At 34.9% G+C, this 19,296-nt stretch overlaps 2 protein-coding genes across 5 annotated transcripts in view; one reads left to right on the top strand and one right to left on the bottom strand.

Moving 5' to 3' along the window:
- LOC6648639 (blood vessel epicardial substance) overlaps window positions 1-19,296 on the bottom strand; it is a 34,876-nt gene that overhangs the window by 8,507 nt on the left and 7,073 nt on the right. For all 4 annotated transcript variants that reach the window (XM_023178952.2, XM_023178953.2, XM_002071052.4 and 1 more), the window contains exons 3-6: window positions 970-1,127; window positions 798-900; window positions 576-725; window positions 142-283 (exon numbers count right to left, since the gene is read on the bottom strand). In XM_023178952.2, coding sequence (XP_023034720.1) covers window positions 142-283; window positions 576-725; window positions 798-900; window positions 970-1,127 — 553 coding nt within the window. The remainder of the gene's footprint in view (window positions 1-141; window positions 284-575; window positions 726-797; window positions 901-969; window positions 1,128-19,296) is intronic.
- LOC6648640 (uncharacterized protein DDB_G0289357) lies at window positions 13,636-18,076 on the top strand. Its single transcript, XM_002071053.4, has 3 exons — window positions 13,636-14,723; window positions 16,957-17,234; window positions 17,313-18,076. The coding sequence occupies exons 1-3, from the start codon at window positions 13,936-13,938 to the stop codon at window positions 17,759-17,761; spliced, it is 1,515 nt and encodes a 504-aa protein (XP_002071089.3). The 5' UTR covers window positions 13,636-13,935; the 3' UTR covers window positions 17,762-18,076.

Raw genomic sequence — 19,296 nt, 5'->3', positions numbered from 1 at the left:
TATATGTATGTACACAGATAGATAGATAGATAGATAGATAGATAGATAGATACGTATATATGTAAGTACAAATGAGATAGGACAAGGTAAAAAAGGAGGGTGAATGAATTGAATGGAAATGTTACGAATAGAGTCACTCACCCTGCAATTGGCGATTAATCAATGCCGTCAGACCATGGCCCACATCAACGTTTTTTTTCAATATCAGCATTGGCTTATCCTCGGCATCTTCGGCATAACCACCAGACGGTAGGAATCCATTGCTAGCTATCGATTCGCTCACCTATAAAACAAAGAATGAGAGAAAAATAGGAAATAAATGACAAATTTGTTAGAAATAGAAGAGGTTTTTCTCATCTGATTTTATGAAAACTAGATATGATAAATCATTTGTGATAATTTTGGTCTCAAAAGCATGCGAAACAAATCAAATTTTCTCATTAATTCAACTAACGCTTCATTTCCACTGATCGTTTCAAAGTGTCTATATGTTATAGAATGATCCACTGATTCAGAAGGATCAAAGGGTGGAAAGCAAATATAAGAAACAAATATGTCTAAATATGTATGCTCACCTGTGTCACCTGCATTAGTTTCTTGACCACATCCCTGCCTAAGATGTGATCAAAAACAGTTTGCAGAAAGGGTTCAGTCATAATTGACAGCTTCAGTTTATCACGATGCCAGATAAGTACACGAGAATCCTCCATGGCCATAATAGAGACCTTTTCATCATCAATGAACAATCAACAAATTTTAGTTATACTATCAAAAAAGGGTAATGTTAATTGTATTACCTGAAAGTAATCATCGGTTGAGACGCCAAACCATTCCGGCGAGTCTAGGAACTGATGGGGAAATACAATGTGTAAGGCTCGTTGATGTTGTGAGACAACCAATCTGTTTAACAGACATCAATTTCAGTCATTAATCACAAGCACTTACACCTATGCCAAGATGTTCACTTACTTGCCACTCAATACCAACGAAAGGCTATCCACCTTGGTGACCTTCTCCTGGGCATAGACTTCCTGATATTTAAGAGCACGTATAACCTTCATGCAGTTTAGCACCTTTTTGAACTGATGGCGCGTCACATGTAGAGGCTGAAACAGGGCTATATAAACCTAAAGATGAAAAGGAACACACAAAAAATACAAAATTCAATCAATTTGCCAACCAATTTGCAATCAAAAGTTATCCCCAAAGGGTATACAAAAGTTTTCAAAGCTTTTTATAAGTCCTACATATCTGTGGGAAAGTGCGATACCCGCAGGAAAACTTAATATGCTGATACCTTACATATATAAGTCCCATTAAAAAATTAACTAAATACCTACAAATTCGTATGTAATATTCAAACTCATTCATTCCTTCAACACGCCATCAAATTGAATGAATAGAGCAGCGCGAATAAAATGAGTTCTTTAAGTTTTTGAATAATTCATTTGGTGTCGGTGTCGTATAAGTAATCAAAATGTGAATATTTCAATAACTCCTCTGAGCTTTGTGAATGTATTCGTATAGACTCCTAATCCCTTGATTAAATATCGAATTTTAATATCATTCATTCATTCACTCAAATTCACACTTATTTAGATGTATTTGGTAAGTCAAAACAAATTTTTATATTTCTATTTGGTTATCTTTGTTTTGTCAAAAAAACTTTCAGTACCAAGACCATGAATCGTTAATGAAAAACCAGAGGGCCGGGGCTAACTTCGACCGCGTCAAAGTTTGTATACCCTTGCAATTTTTTTGGTAACTCTTTCCTTGCCTATAGCCATTAAAGTGGAAAAACGTTTTATCTAAAAAAGCTGTTTCCGAAAGAACGGCCTACAATCTTAGCATAGCAAATAACGACGATATTGATCAAAGTCACTGTTTTCCACCGATCGTTCCTATGGGAGCTATATGATATAGTTACCTGATCTTTATCAAATTCGGCACAGACATTAATAGATATATAAAACTAACAAATATTTAATTTGAAAGCAATCACTTTAAAAATAACGAAGTTATTGACTGAAAAAGTCACTGTTTTCGACCGATCGTTCCTATGGGAGCTATATGATATAGTCACCCGATCTTGATCAAATTTGGCATAGTCGTTTATATGTGTAATTAACTCACCAATTTCATGACAATAGCTCAGAAAATAACAAAGTTATTAAGAAAAGTCACTGTTCGTGACTTTGCCATTTGTATGGGAGCTATATTATATAGTGATCCGATCCGGGTGAATCCGAGATATACAATGCCTGAATTATATACAAGCCTACATGCAAAATTTCAACTCTGTAGCTCTAACGGTCTAGGAGGAGTTTGCGTTGATCCAGACGGACGGACAGACGGACAGACGGACGGACGGACGGACGGACATGGCTATATGAACTCCCTTTTTGCAAGGGTATAATGAAGTAAGTAAGTCGTCTCGCCGACTTAGGTATGTATACCATACACCAGTAAAGCAAATATTTCGAATTTATTAAACAAATGCATTTTCACATGCTTTTTACAAGCATATCTTAGTATCTCGCTCACTCAATCATACGAGCACCCTAGCGCCCCCACCAGCCAACGGCCAACTCCGGCCTTATGGAAAAACGTTTATATGCATAAGTCGACTGTTTTTTGTCCGATTTTGATAAAATTTGGTATTTTGCTTGATATTAGTATCAAATTTAAGTGTGCCAAATTTGATTGAAGAAGGTAGAAAATTACGGGAGATAATCGAGTTTTTTCAAATTACGGGGCGAAAAGGGGCGTGGCAAAATCTTTACACATACATAATGTGCGTATTTACTAAGCAAATATATATACCAAATATGGTATTTATAGCTAGTATAGTTTTTGAGCTAAACGCTTTTTTTAAATTGCGGGGGCTGAAAGAGGCGTGGCAAAAATTTGAAATAAACTTGATCACTTTACATACTACACGAGTCTACATACCAAATTTGGTGGCTCTAGCTTTTACAGTCTCCGAGATCTAGGTGTTCATACGGACAGACGGACAGACGGACGGACGGACGGACAGACGGACAAGGCTAGATCGACTCGGCTGTTGATCCTGATCAAGAATATATATACTTTATGGGATCGGAGAAGCTTTTTTCTGCCTGTTACATACATTTTGGCGACTTTAATATACCATTTCACCCTATGGGTGTATGGTATAATAACAAAACAAATTTAATGTTAATTCAATATTTGATGCCTAAACAAATTCATTCAAAAGATGCATACAAATATGAAATAGTTTACTATTAGTTGATTGGTTTTTTTTTTTTTTTTTTTTTTTGGCTAATCTATACACTTAACTAACCTTCATAACTTCATAACCGTCATTAATTTGTAACTTTTGTGAAAGTTATTGACTAATTTGTTGTATTTTGATTTGATCAACAACTTACTCACAACAAATAGCAACAACAACTCAACAACAAGACGATGGGAAATTAAGAATAAACAAATAGAAAACTCAACGGAAAAAACCCCGACTTATGCGCAATTTTTTAATAATAATCAATCATACAGCAAAAACAACAAATTTGTTGTCCAATTTTGGAAGATTTGCCTTCACGTATTGAATTTTAAATGTGTTGACATCCTGTAATGGGAACTCCTCACGGGGCGAGAGCTTTCGCTATTCACTGTAGTTGACACAAAGGTTTTTTTTTAATCTAATTTCGTTTTTAGATTAAATCCCAAAAAGAAGTTGGTTCAAGTTGTAATTTGATTGTAAAAATATTGTTAGTAAAAGCATTTCCTAAAGGTAATTAAAAGCAGCATAAGTCTTTAATTGATTAAAACATAAAAGTATCTCTTAGATTGGAAATTTTCATTCAAGTTTATTTCATTCATTAGTTTATTGATTATTTTATTTAGTTTAAGCGTAAACTTTAGACTTAATATACGTCTATTCAGCTGAGATACTAGATATCATAAGAAATCTTTTTGAAAACCAGAGGGCCGGGGCTAACTTCGACCGCATCAAAGTTTGTATACCCTTGCAAGCTGTTTGTTACTCTTTCCTTACCCATGGCCTTTAAAGTGGAAAACCGTTTAATCTAAAAAGTCTAGTGTTTGAGAAAGAACGGCTTACAATCATAGCATAGGAAATAACGAAGTTATTAATCAAAGTCACTGTTTTCCACCAATCGCTCTTATAGGAGCTATATGATATAGTCACGCGATCTTTATCAAATTCGGCACAGTCATTGATAGATATACTAAACTCACAAATGTTTAATTTGAAAGCAATCGCGTCAAAAGTAACGAAGTTATTGACAAAAGTCACTGGTTTCGAGCGATTGTTCCTATGGGAGCTATATGATATAGTCACCCGATCTTGATCAAATTTGGCACAGTTGCTTATAAGTCTAATAAACTCACTAATATTTAATAATACCACATAAAATAACGAAGTTATTAAAAAAAGTCACTGTTCGTGACTTTGTCGTTTATTTGGGAGCTATATGATATAGTGGTCCGATCCGGCTGAATCCGAGATATACAACCCCTGCAGTATATACAAGCCTACATGCAAAATTTCAGCCCTGTAGCTCTTACGGACGGACGGACGGACGGACGGACGGACATGGCTATATGAACACGTGTCGTCTTGCTGATCAAGAATATATATAGTTTATATGGTCGGAAATGCTTCCTTTTATGCGTTGCACACTTCTGACCAAAATTAATATACCCTTTTTGCAAGGGTTTAAAAATTCTACAATCTACTAGTAAACCTCAAAAAGTTTTCTAGGATTAAATAATGTTATAATGTTTAGACATAATCAAATAAAAATTTCGCTAGCTTTGTGTTTCTTCTTTTATTGAAGTCAATAATACTACACGTAAGTCAATATTTTTTGTAACTGTGGCAACAAGTAAACGTTAAGTCAATATAAAATATTTTGAACCCTTAGCGATCGATTTATATAGGTATATATATGTATATATATATTTTTTTTTTTGTTGATCATGAGATGTTCTTGATGTTGTTGCCAACAGCAGAACTCTATGCAAATATTTTCTCAAAACGACTGTGACAATGTTGTTTTTGTTATTGTTTTGTATGCCATTTTGCGTCACGTTAAATCGTTCAGCAAACACACAAACAGAGCAAACACTTTTTAAAAATGTGGGCGTTGAGAGCGATCAACTAGAATATGTATGAGGTTAATGCAGTAACTGATTCTGACGTGAACAAGATGACCTAAAAAGGGGGGAAAAAAAAGAGTAAATAACAATCATTGCACTGACTTGTCATATACCCTGTGACATCAAATTTGTAAGCTCTGAATCTTATTGTGCGAATTGGGGAGGTAGGGAAAAACCTTAGCTCAGCTTTCGGCCAAATTGGTTTCTTAACTTATATTGATGCTAACTTCATTTCATGGGCTCTCAGTTCTCTATACCAACAAGGCTAGTTCGACTTGTCTGATCAAGAATATATATATACCTAATGAAGTCTCAAATGGTTTCAATATAACCTTCTCGCCCTTTGCTTGGCCAACAAAACCATTGCCCATATTGTCACATGTAAGCCAAGTTGAATCGTTTTTTGGCTTCAAATCGTTTGTTGCTATGCAAAAAAAAAATTAATTACTTTGCTGACACAGCAAGGGGGGCAAAAATGCGGCAGTAGCAGATAGCTCTTGCTCTCTCTCTCTCTCTTTCTATCTCTCTTTTGGGGGCAGTGCGATCACATTGCATCTAGCAACAGTTCTATGTATATACACCCTGACGTCAGTTCGGGTATATGGACAGAGTAAACAACTTTGACAATAAGGGCCTGTACATACATTTTATACTGAAATTTGATTAACTTACTCAATAAAGTTTTCCCCTCTAAAAACCACTTAATAAATTCTTATTTAAAATTGATTGATTCAACTCTGAGTGATTGGTCAATTTTATAGAATCAATCCCTTCTCAGGATTGATTTAAGGGTCTGTGTTCTTCGTTCAACGAAACTTAGTCAATTCTCAACTTTCATTTTACGTTTATTTGTTTTTTATGTTTCGGTTATCGTTTTCAAAAGAATACTCAGATGATTGTTCATATGTATGTATTTACGAGGTGTGATTAAAAAGTAAGGGATTAACACGTTTATGTTGCAAAGTAATACATTTTCGTAGTCAAAAACTTAGCTACATGTTCCAAATATAATAATTTTGAACAACATTTTAGATTTTTTATCTTTAGCTGTAATAAAAGTCGAAAATTCGTCACCAGTGGCAGCTTAGAATAAGATTTTCATTGTCGAATTTTCACAAGGATTTTCATAGATGATGGCAAAACTTAGAAATATTTTCTGACTGTCTTTCCCTCCCTGCCTCTTAATTTAAGTTACGTAATTCCTGATAGACCTCATAACTCCCTTAGAAAAAGTCGCAGTCCTTTCCAGATAATTCGATAATTCAAATTATCGCGAATCGTATCGAACGAATTTTTTCAAGAATTTTTTCGATTTAGCGAGTGACAAATTATCGATACTCGACTGTAATAGGACAAAATAAAAAAACTATTCTAACTGTTTCAGTTTAGTTGGTTTAATTTAGAAAGTAACTTGTAAAATGCACCTCGACTTACATAAATACATATACATATACATGCATAAATTAAATAATGAAAAAAAAAAAAAGTTTAGCAGACAAATTGTAATCCGCGCAGGTTTTGCTAGAGCTGCCTGACTGGCTTGTTAGTTGCCGCATGCGGCTCACGATTCGATTTGCCACAGTCGTCAAATGCCGCCAAGGCAACATATCGTATTTATGTACACATGTATACACAGCATACATATGTATATGTGTGTGTGTGTGTGTGTGTGTGTGGCGCTGTGTCGTTGGCGGACATCGCCATAGACGCCAAAGTCACGTACGCCACGACGCAGCAGCACAAAAAAAAAAAGCAACCAACACAAGAAAGAATTCCAAAGGGGAGAGAGCCCGGCTCAATCACCAACTGACTACTCTCCATAAGAGAGAAAGAGAGAGAGAAAGAGGTGAAGATGAGCGATCATTATGGTTCAATCTCAAAAACGGAACAGAACAAAACGCAATGACAAAGAAGATGCGTTCCAACCAACCATTCATCCATTTGCCCATTGCAAATGCATCTATAATCTCTGTCTCTGTATGGGTAGAGATTAGCAGTTACTGATGCTCGGATGATGATGATGATGATGATGATGATGATGATGAAGATGACCTGTTGCTGTGCTATCGTTCATTCCTCCTCTTTGTTTTGTGGGAAACATTTTTCGTAGTCGTCGCCGTCGCCGTAGCAATTTGCAAATTTAAATCAATGAAAGCGAGAATAAAATAAATTTTTTTTTTTTGTTTAATTTTAAAACCACCGACACAAAAGCGGCCACGGACTAATTTGTTCGGATGAATTGTGAGAAAACCAGCAGATATTCCAATAGGAATTTGACTAATCCAAAGTATTTCTTATACCCTTCAGGGGTCATGGGGACATACAGAAAGATGTCTCTTGTTATTATGTAAAAACAGCTGGAAACCAATTAAAAATAGTATCAGCTGTGGCATTTATCGTAAAAATAAAAAAAAAAACTTAAGCTAAATGAGAATTTCCCATGATCAGTTCATTCTTTTTTTGGGGTTTTGAGCTGGGTTCTAGGATCATTATGGAGAGAATTCCGAGCCACCACCAATTTTGATGTCAAAAAAGGACTTTCTGGCCTTTTTCCTTGTATTTTTGCGGCCAACATCTCACTTAATTATCTAAATTTGTGTCCTATACTCTCATCTACATTAGGTAACCAAATATTTTACTGCCTTATCATTTCCTGCCATATATTGGACCTAATTATAATTAAAAAAATAGGTAGTTACCCAACAGGATTAAGATTTCCCTTTCTCTTAAAACTATGTTTTAGTTCTACTAATAAACAAATGTGATCTAAGCTGTTCCTGCTGATATTTTTAATGAATATTCAAATATTTAATATAATCCCAATCATAATCAATAGAAATCATAAGTATTTCTACAATGTTACAGACAATAATCAATCTAAATAGGTGTAAATTGGTTTTAGAAATTGGAAATTTACCAGTTTATTATTCACAAAATACTTAAATAAGCAATGTAGGTTTTTTTTTCCATAGGCCTTATGCTTACAATTTGGAATCGATCAGAGAAGAAGCATTAAAGAACGATAATTGATCGACGGCAAATGGATCTGGCAAAATGTATTTGCACTTAAACTTAACAATTGCTAAATGATTCTATTTAATATGGAAATCTACCATCAATTTATTGCAGTAACATTCCAATCTGGAATTAAATTTCATCTTTCGTCTTTCATCACATTAGAATTGGTAATTGGCAAAAACTGACCTGCATTTAAAAGAAATAAAGAAACAAAATATGTACATTTATGTATGTACATATGTATGTAATTATCTATAGCAATAATTATTCAACTGCGCCAAGCAAAAGCCATTGAACCTGCTGTTTGCCCTTTCCTTTCCTTCCGACTCTTTCACTCGCAATGGCCAATCCCTCGTACATCACTCTCAGGCTGATAAGTCAAAGAGAATATGTGGTGTCTATGGACATCCCATAGAAAGACAGAGAGAGAGAGAGAGAGAGGCAGCGAAGGAGAGACCCAGTTTTGTATTAACGGAACAACAGCAACTAGAGGCACTTGACTTTATTGTTGTTATTGTTTTTCGTAGTTGTTTTCGTCTTGCATATATTTACATGCACATACACATGCACATACATGCATATATTGCACACGTCCCGTTTCTAGTTAACACCCGCAATAATGGAAGCAGGCATTTTTAATTTACTTTGGTAATAAACAATTATTTTTACTCTGCTAAATGATTGATAACCGTAACAGAGAGCTTTCTGCCCGTGTTTCTTTATCGACTAAATTTGCAACTAGTTTTTTCTCTTCTTCCTTTATCAATTTCTCACTTCATCCTTTATTCTCTCTCTCGCTTACTCGCTTTCTGTTTAGGCCCGTTTGTGCATTTGCAATATCATGATGAAAATTATTAACAAGGCGCCATTGATAATTAATCAGCCCTTTGCCGAAAGATTAAAAACAAAAAAAAGAATAATTTAAAAACAAGTTATGACAAACACAAACGGCTGAAAGCTTTAAATTGATTATTAGCTAATTTCTGGACTCTAAATGAAATTAGTATAAGTAATACCAAGGCCAAATCGAGTCTAGAAAAACGTTTTCTATGCGTGACTTGTTTATTCTTAGGCCAAGATAGTTACGTTCCTTTTTCCTGTTGTTGACGTAAATATATCAAAAATTTTATTATCTTACAATAGATGCACAAACAAAAAAAAAAACCTAAAAACAAACTTATTCTTGTCAAATGACGACAACTTAACAAACAAAACAAAATATCAAAAAATTTTCTAAAAAAAAAAATTAATAATTTTAAATAAAAATTAAAATTTTAAGATGATTATGGAGTGTGTAATGTAATGAATATTAATACCAAATATTTACAGTCAATCGGCCAAATTACAACTTGTGATTTTATGGCTATTGACGTCTTAAGAAACGAAATCCCCCCGAGAAAGTCGCTTTCCGTTCTGCTGAAACCGGATGCCGGATGAACACAAACACAACAACGCCAAAATGCTTATAATTTTGGGAACTCCTTTTGGTGGAGATTTACCCCAAAGAATTGCATTGCCATTTGGCTATCAAAATTATCTAGAAATTCAAACTCATTTTGTTCATAACGTTTGTGTCTCAACACTAATCAAAATTCAAAGTAAATCAGTAAAGCACATTTTGTTCATGTGATTCATACCCAAAGACCTGCAAAATGTACGGGAGTATTGGCGACCACGGCTGATTGCTTGACCACACTCACGTGGGCCCAAAAGAGCTTACGTAGCCAAAAGCCGAGAAAAAACAGAAAAATCAATTTCGTTTTTTGAACGATGATTGGCGAAAGCATGCTGGCAAAATTTGAATGAATGAAAGAAGGTGTCGGCCGTTCGGTCAGGTCTGACGTGACGTGACGTGAGGTGAGGTGAGGTGACGTGACGAGTCGGCTTAACCCACAGCAGCCGCGTGCCTTTTTTTTTCTCACAAAACAAATTCTGTTTTTGTGTGAATCTATTTATATTTTGGGTTGTCACAAGATGAATATGAAATTGGATCAATGCCATTCCTCGTCCGTATAAGATAAACTGATGTTGACGCAAAAAGAATAAAGAAATATTGTTCATTAATTACACCACTAACACGGAGGATTTCGTGCGTCAGGTGAAGAAAGACGGCACAAAATATTAATATTTGGATAAACAGAACAAAGGAATTCAACATCCTTAGACAAACGGAACGATTGGATTAAGGCATCCGAGAAGAAAACGATTAGAAAATTTAAGTAAAGTCAAAGTATTAAACATTAAGATTTAATATCATGATTTAGAAGGCTGTCCCGACGCATACATTACTTCAGTTTAGGACGAAGCTTAATAGTATGGACATATGATATTATATATTATTCTTTTTAGTTTTCCTAATGAAGTAAACGAATATTTCTTACTCAAAGTATTCAAAAGATGAAAAATGAACAATGAAATCTTGACCAAAAAAAGCTAAGTTAGTTTATGCCGAAATCTATGTATCTTTGCAGTCTTTGAAGGTTTCTAAGGTTTCATTCTGTATCTTAATATTAAAGAACAGGTATAAAATATGTCCCTATTATTAGTATTATATAAAGTTTTTTTTATTCTCTCCAGTTTGGATGATCGCAAAAACTTAGAGACTAGTAAACAAGCAGATATAAAATAAACGACTTAACGACTATAAAAGACAATCCAAATCTATAATAATAAAGATTAATAGTTATAGATAACAGATTCATAATTAAAGTGTTTTGAAGAAGTTAAATGTTTAAAATTAGAAACCAGAAAAATGATTGAACTTTATATAAACGTAAAACTGTTTTGTTTGACGTGCTCCTTGATGGTGTACAGTTCAAATGAAAGTATACGTTCCGTCACATTAGATCTTTGGACCTTTGAACTGATTCCGCCACCACGGACCACTGACACACACACACACACACACACACACACACACACACACACACACACACACACAGACATTTGACAAAAAAAAGCTCGCAAAAATTAAAGAAAGAACAGAACAACAAACTGATTAGTCGATTAAAGGTCGGAATAACACACATATCCACGGCACTCTCTGACCATTTCATATAAATTGATTAAATTTAGCAATCATGACCAATTTTTTTGTTGATTTCTCCTTCTATTACCCTCGTATATGCCCAGGTACTTACTACGTCGCAACCATTTTAGAAAGAAAGAAAAAGAAAAGTTCGTTCAGTTCTAGAAAAGAGTGTCTAGAAAATAAAGCAAAATTATTGTAAACCCACGATGAGTGGGCAAAAAACACAAAAATTCATTCAATTCAAAAAGATCAACGTGATCATCGTTGGCGCCTTAAACAAAAACAAACAGTCATCAGTTGTCCAGTTGTCCAGCAACCAAAAATAATCAAAACGTTTGTATGCATAGATAATAACCAGATCCCCAAAAATGACCGACTGTCGGTCGTCATTACGATGCGAAAGAAGAAAGAGTGAGTGAGAGACAGAGAGAGAGCTAGAAAGGGATATATATTATATGTCTATGTCTATTGAACGGAACTCATCGCAATTAGATAATTAGCAATTTGGCACAGGTAGCCCAGCAGGCAGCAGGCAATCGATCAAAGATCCAGATAACTTTTCGTTTTTTCTTTCCCGGTCGGTATGTAAATCACGTTCATCAATTTGCCAGACGTCGGCACCAAAAAATTTAATGAAAATATTACTGAATGGGCATATGGCAACAAATTATTGATTGCATTGAACCTGTTGCAAATGTAGATACGAATGATGGTTATAGTAACGAAACAGAAAGAAAAACACACACACACACACAAACCACAATTACTGTCGAGAGCAAAGGTTGCTCTTTGATTAATTCACAAATCTCGTACATTAAATTGAAAAAGACAGTTAAGGCTTGGCAGGATATTTGAGTTTACATTAATTTTAAGTTACGCATTGCCCTACGACATCTTCGACATGGATTAACACAGATTTGAAAGAGTTTAACTTGCGCACGAATCACAAATTTACCTAACGCAAAAAGGATAAACATACATATGTAGGTACATATCACGCGATAGAGACAAATTAGTGGCTGTTTTTTAGGAAAAGGGACATCATAATTAAAAATTTAATCAATGTTTATGAAACGTTTTTTTGGCGAACAAAAATTAATTTTCGAGGTTAAAAATTACATAATTCCAAATATTTTGGATACTAGGAAATGGATACGTCTAAGTTTTTTATCCAAATATAGCCTAACAAAATGTCAATCTTAGAACACTTACAAATTTTCGGATCGTGCTATTATATTTCAAGATAACTCAGCTGCGCGGGGTTGCCCCACGCCCCACTCTCCCCTATTTCTGATCACCATAGACACCAAAACACTATGAAATTATGGAAAGAAAAAAGTCAAAAGTTTCAAAAAATATTATCAGAAAGAAATGGGTCGATGCGGTTCATTAATACAAAATCTGCTGTACAGTGTTCTTAGTCACTCCGGGTTGAGTGCTAAGATAATACCCCAAAGCGATCAGCAAGATAGCAGTCAATGACACGTGATTCTAGGGACTAAGAATGGATAGAAATATATGTAAATGAATGTTTTAGATAGACCAAATCTCAGACAGCTAACTCAAATATCGGATCAAAGTTAGTAAAGCTTTCAAAACCATTGTAACAAAATGTCACATAGATATGAATTGTAACTAGATCCTTTATATAGTATATATTCCCAGGGGTTTTCACAGAAACAATCGTAATTCTTTCACTTTGTTTACTAACAGTTCTATTAAATAATAATGGGCTAGAGTTAAAGGCTTGTTAAATGCTGATTGGATCATTCGGGAATTTGAGAATATAATATACAAGTGGGTATAATATTTTTTGGAAGCATACAAATTAGAGATTCGCAGATTTGAGAATTATGTAAATAAAAAAAAAAAACAAGAAAAAAACAAAAACAACTATCTACATGTGTTGCTCATTAAGTCCCACCAAAGATATCTTTATATGGCAAGTAAGGAGCCCGTAAAAATTGTCATCATTATTGACAATCCTAAACGTGTTGGCAGGCAACTACTAATTGAAATGAATAAAAAATAAAAAAAAAAAAGAGAGAGGCAGCAATCCAAAACTTAAGAGCAAATAGTGCAAGGCACGCATGAGCATTCCCTTTTTTCTCTCCTAGGGCACAGGTGGAAACGGTGAAAGCTCTCTTAATCAGCATGGCGGCATACGCCAAGCTGCAATAAACTTACATCAGAATGCAAAAAAAAAAAGATCTGTAGCAGAAAAGTGAAAGACGAAACGTGAGAGGGAGAGAGAGAGAGAGAGAGTAAGCATGAGAGAAAATGGGTGAGTGAATTAGAGAGCTAAAGAACTCACACACACCAACACACACAGTCACCCACAGAGACGCATTGGCAAGTGCCTCGACGTATGTGTACCTATATAAAAACCTTGTTGCTTTGCTTGGCCATTCAATCGCACACAATAACTCAACGCGTGGACGTCGTCGTCGTCGGCCGGCATACACCACCACCACCACCAACTACCACTTCCCCCCCTAAAAAATAGAGAACCTGCAAACCAACTAACCCAATAACGAACCCTAAAATTCTTTTTTTTTTTTGTGCGAAATTTTGAAATTTAACCAAAAATCAACTCCAATACAAAAAAGTTAATAATTATCCCCGCCAAAAAAGTGCATTCAAAAATTAAACCAAAAAAAAATAAAAAACACAAAAAGTTTATTGAAATAAAACAAAAGTTGATATAAACCAATGCAAATATGTGCCATAATTCGGGCATTGAAAGTGGCGAACAGCAAATTGAACGGTACATGGCTTATGGGATGCCATCGAAGGCTATCAAGAGTGTAAAATACACAATGCGCAAGCGAGAGAGACAACAACAAAAGCAGCAGCAACAACAGCAACAGGAGAATTCAGAAGAGCAGCAAGGAATAAATGAAATGGAGGAATTTGATGGAAACATAAGCTGGAATGAAACAACAAGTTGCGATAGTGATGATAGTAGTATGGATGAAATAATTTCCAAGGAACAAGTGCAAGAAGAAGCCAAATTCGAAACACCAGCAACAACATTAACAGAAACACCAACAACAACAGCAACAAACACACCACCAATGGATCATAATTTAAGTTTATCCTTAACAACAACAACAACCAGCACAGCTGTAGAAAATAAAGTCATCAGCAACAACAACAACAACAATAATAATAACAGTTATGGCGACATAATTAAAATTCCTAAACTCTGTGGACGTTTTCGTAAAATGCAACAGCAACAGGAACAGGAACAGAAACAGCTGGAAATGGAATCAAGTTCAAAGACTGTTACATCAGCAACAACAACAATACAAGCCTCCTCCAACAGCAACAGCAACGGCAACGGCAACGACATGGAATTGGATCTAAAGATCCAACAGCAACGTAAATTAAGCTCCATGGAACCCTCAATGGACGATGCATTGGCCGTCGGCACACAAATGACACGAAAATTTGCCGAACGCGTACAATATTTAATTTTCCAACTACAAAACAGTCGACTATACGCGTAAGTATTTCATAATTACATATGTTCATAATTAATTGTTTCACAAACATACATACATATTATCAATCATTTTGTCTAACCTTTTTTTTTTTTTGTTCAATAAACAATTTGATCATGTGACAGAAGAGCCAGCCGCCTCACCATAGAGAGGCTTATCACGTTTGTCAATATATAATTGATTAACACGTATCATGATCATGTCTAATTCAAAAATCATTGGACAAACAGCTGATCTAGTTGAGAGGGCAAAAATAGAACAAATAATGATAAGGCGACTCATTAAAGCGCCCAAAAGGGGGCTTGCCCCTATGTCTATTAATAACCTTCTTATGATTCACAATAATGACCAAAAAAAATTAAAATATTTTTTATGACTAGTAGTAGGCGCCAATTAGCTGAGAGAGATTAAAATCGAAAGTCAAAGTCAATATCAAACGCAATGACGATAACGCCAATGCCAATAATACGCAATGTCAATAGGGTTTCCCATAGTCCCCCCGTAAAGTCTTTTCTACGTCATAAGCGAGAGAGCTTTTATATACCGTTTTTTGTCTTGTTCCAAAAGTCCACTCACTGTACTTTACTGTTGCTGAGTCAGAAAAATTCGATTCGTATTTTTTTGTGTTTTTTTTTTATCGTTCGGTCGCATCTCATTGTCAGCTGTTGGGTGCCGTTGCCGCACAGCTGATTTTTGTCTGCTGTCTGCTGTTGAATTCGCTGTAAACCGAAAACCTGCAAAATACATACATACATACATAGATTGGCAATTTTGAAAATAGCAAAAGGTGTATACAAAAACAAAACACAAAAAATACAATATATAAATTGGGTGCATGCGTTTTCGCACGTACGCCAATTTTTTTTTTTTTTTTTTTTGTTTTTGCTCTATTCACATGGGGCAGACGACAAAATGTTGAAAAGAAATCAAATCTACCAAGCGAAACAAGAAACTTTGCTTGGACTACACGGACTTGATCTGATCTATGCAAAAGCAAACAAAGTCATATGTGGCAAGTGTCAGTAGCAGCAGAAAAACAATAAGAAGAAGACATGCAACAAGTGCGTAAAGCACAAAAATTCAAAACGTTTCAGAATTGACTTGCTTAGAGGCTAGAGTTTCCATAGGATTCCATTTCACTTATCTCGCACACCTACATACCTAGTAAATCGAAACGATCGCAACAGTGTGGGCAAAAGTTCGTTTCGGCATACAAATCTAATCAGCATTTAGAGACGGCAACGACGACGACGCCGACGTCAGCCACGTGCTAGGGCTGTTTGTTATAGCCTTTCATAAATATTTGAAGTAATATACACTGAGTGTCACGAAATGCGATTTCCTAAAAATTTCCTTGGGAAAGGTTTTGCATAAAACAGCAAAAACAGAGACAAAGACATTTCCATTCATTTAACAACTCATAAATCATTTATACATCTAGTTTATCTGTCTGTCTAGCAACTAAAACTACATACTAGTCCCTCAGTCTAACAGCTTTTGTAAAACTTGTTTCTGCTGCCCACTAATATAATGTGTAATATGTTGCAATTGAACAAACATAGTTTTTTAGTTTATTGCAATTCTCTTAATATTTCAAAAGTAATTAACAACATTTGATATTTGACTTTGGAATAGACAAGACAACAAATGATTAGTTTTTTGTTAATTTGTTACACTACATACATACACATACATATGTACATATATAACATATATTTACAGTTAATACTTTCTAACTGATTGAGAATTTGTTACGGCTTAAGCGGTTCTAAGCGTCATTTGTCTGGTTTTTTTAATTTGATCTTTGACTTGAATTGTATTTTGTTTTCTTTCTTTCTGTGATTTATTGTGTAATATATTCTCTTGCACTTTGTTTTTGGAAGTCGCTTCTAAACTTTACTTACGTATTTCAAAATTATATGAAAACGTATTTGCTTTAAATTTTCTTTGTTGTCTGCTTATTTGAATTGGTTTAAGACCCCGAGACAAGAGACTCTATGACAAACGTCACGCAGCCCTCTTACTTATGTCATATCTCTTTGAATTTTGTTTTTCGTTTTCGATAGCTAATCATTGTGATGATAATAATTTCCATTTAACCCTGAAAATTGGCAATCAGTTTGTAGTTTTTATTACGATTAAGATTTTCCCCTCCCACACACACACACACACACACGCACACACACACGGACATATTGTATTGATTGTATTTTTTATTTCTTATTTATTTTACAGTATACTGACACGTACGACACAACCAGCACATTTAATAGCCATTTGTATATTAAGTTTTGTGCTATGTACTGTTGGACCCGATCTCATCGACCAGGCGCCCATTAATTATGATGATGGCCAAAACGAGATGTCACCAACAATGGTTCACACAACATCATCATCATCATCATCAACATCACCACCAACACAGACAGGCGGCAGCGTATTGGCCACATTGATCTTTTTGGGGGCATTTGCCACCCATTTTGGGGCACAAATCTGGATGACCTTTGTATCGGGTATGTTTTGAGGCAGACTGTTTCTTCTCATTCTTCTCCTGCATATTGACTAACAAACAATTGTCTTATTTTCTGCAGGCCTGTCACTGTACTTCTCACTACCGCGTCACACATTTGGCCAATGCCAGCAGATTTTGTTTCCAAAATATTTTGCACTTAATGCCGTATTAAGCATTACGATGCTTATCATTTATGCAAAATATTTTCTAACCAGTTGGACCACCTCGGCTGGCTTTCAGGTGTGCACACTGGCGCTGACGGCATTTATTGAGGTGGTTGTACGTTTGTATTTGGTGCCACCGATGTTGCTGCTAATGCATGAGAAGTACAAAATCGAGGATGCAATTGGCAGTGGCCAGGAGGTGGGTGTATTGGTCCAAGGAGATTTGGTGCATTGTCCGCACTATCAACGCATACACAAAGGATTCAGGCGTATACATATGATCATTGCGATTGGCAATATGACTGTGATGCTGGCTACATGTCTGCAATTGTATTTTCTGGCATCGAAAATACATCTTAGCTAAGACACAAACCATGCACAACAAGCAAAAAACAAAAAAAAACCAACCACCCACCCACCACCCTCTACCCACCCAGAATGTTAGAGCCGTAGCGGCTAAAAAGTCTTTCTCTTTTGTTTTTTTTTTTTCTCTCTCTCTCTCTCTCTCTCTCCCTCATGAATGTAATCTGATTTTTCACATATTATACAACAAAAATGATGAATTTATATGGCAAAACTAAGTTACATCACGCACACACATACACACATACGCAAATGTATTTTTAAATAACAATCAATCAATGATTTGTCGCAAATTAAATTATTTATTAATTATTAATCATCACCATATCCATTTCAACAAAACAAAAACATATTTTCACCAACAACAAGCGCAACAACAAGAAAAATAATATCCAAAACCTGTGATAGACTCACCGCTTCCTTTATCTAACATTTCTCCACAAAACACACACACACACACACACTTCACCAGCCCAGGTACAACACTCCAATCCAAAAAAAATATTTAGTTTATCATTTCATCATGTAGCCAATAATACAATTAGCCCTAGTTTAATTAATTGTGCTTTGTTTGTTTGTTTATTTTTTTTCGTTCTCTCTGGTTGCAATCCACAATCCACACAAACAATTAAATTCATTGAATTAATTTATGTATCATCAAACACAGGCAAATGTTAAAAGTTGCCTGCTCATTAATTTTTCTCCACTATTATACCAATTATATGTAATTTTAGTAAATCAAAAAATAAAAAAAAAAACAAAAAAAGAACAAAAAAATTATTACAAAAAAATTAAAAATAAAACAAAAAAATTCCTTAAACACTGAGAAAATAAAAACAAAATCAATGTGTACAAATTAAATTATTGGATTGTTTTATTTTTATTTCAATTAGCATTCCAATTAGCAAATGAAACATGGCACATAGGGGCGCCGAGCCGTTTTTTAAACACTTTATTCAAAAATGTATGTTTAACAATAATTTTCAGCCTCATTGCATTGAGTGAGGTAATAAATATATTTTGCAATTATTTTTAGAGAATATGGGCGTGGCATATCGCCTCCACGGTCAAAAAACCGTATTTCAACATAATACTTTTCATACAACCGTTGTGATTTTAATATGTTCTTCAAATTTAGGACCAAGATTCATAGAAACATCTAGAAAATGTTATTAAAGTTGATCAATATCATTATCAGCATAAGTAATATAGACACTTTAAGCAAGCAACTGCTTCTGTCGGTCGTGGAATTAGAGAAATGCTTTTTTTAGGCTTAAAGCGAAAATCAAGGGATCTGAACATCCACTTTTATACGGAAAGTGTTTTTAAAATATGCGATTCTGTTGTTCTTCTTGGCGTGACGATTCGCCTCATATGTATAGCAACTAGGAACTGTGTAGTACTTCTTACCACTTTCGGTAGCTAACCTTATTTTCTGATTCGTTCTCCTCTTTGTGTATGCATAAATGAGACATTCAAGTTGCGCAAACGATTTTCGTGTTGTTTTTGGAGCTATTCCCTGTTATTCAAAAGGTC

Source organism: Drosophila willistoni (genome assembly GCF_018902025.1).
Source record: "Drosophila willistoni isolate 14030-0811.24 chromosome XL unlocalized genomic scaffold, UCI_dwil_1.1 Seg141, whole genome shotgun sequence".
NCBI classification, from domain to species: Eukaryota; Metazoa; Arthropoda; class Insecta; order Diptera; family Drosophilidae; genus Drosophila; species Drosophila willistoni.
This window is presented reverse-complemented; position numbering and strand designations above follow the sequence as displayed.

What these genes read in the sequence shown, in the direction of transcription:
- LOC6648640 (XM_002071053.4), top strand. Translation starts at nt 13,936, where the DNA reads ATGTGCCATAATTCGGGCATTGAAAGTGGCGAACAGCAAATTGAACGG. An exon ending in CAAAACAGTCGACTATACGC is followed by an intron (nt 14,724 to 16,956) that starts GTAAGTATTTCA and finishes TTTATTTTACAG; the next exon opens with TATACTGACACGTACGACAC. An exon ending in CTGGATGACCTTTGTATCGG is followed by an intron (nt 17,235 to 17,312) that starts GTATGTTTTGAG and finishes TATTTTCTGCAG; the next exon opens with GCCTGTCACTGTACTTCTCA.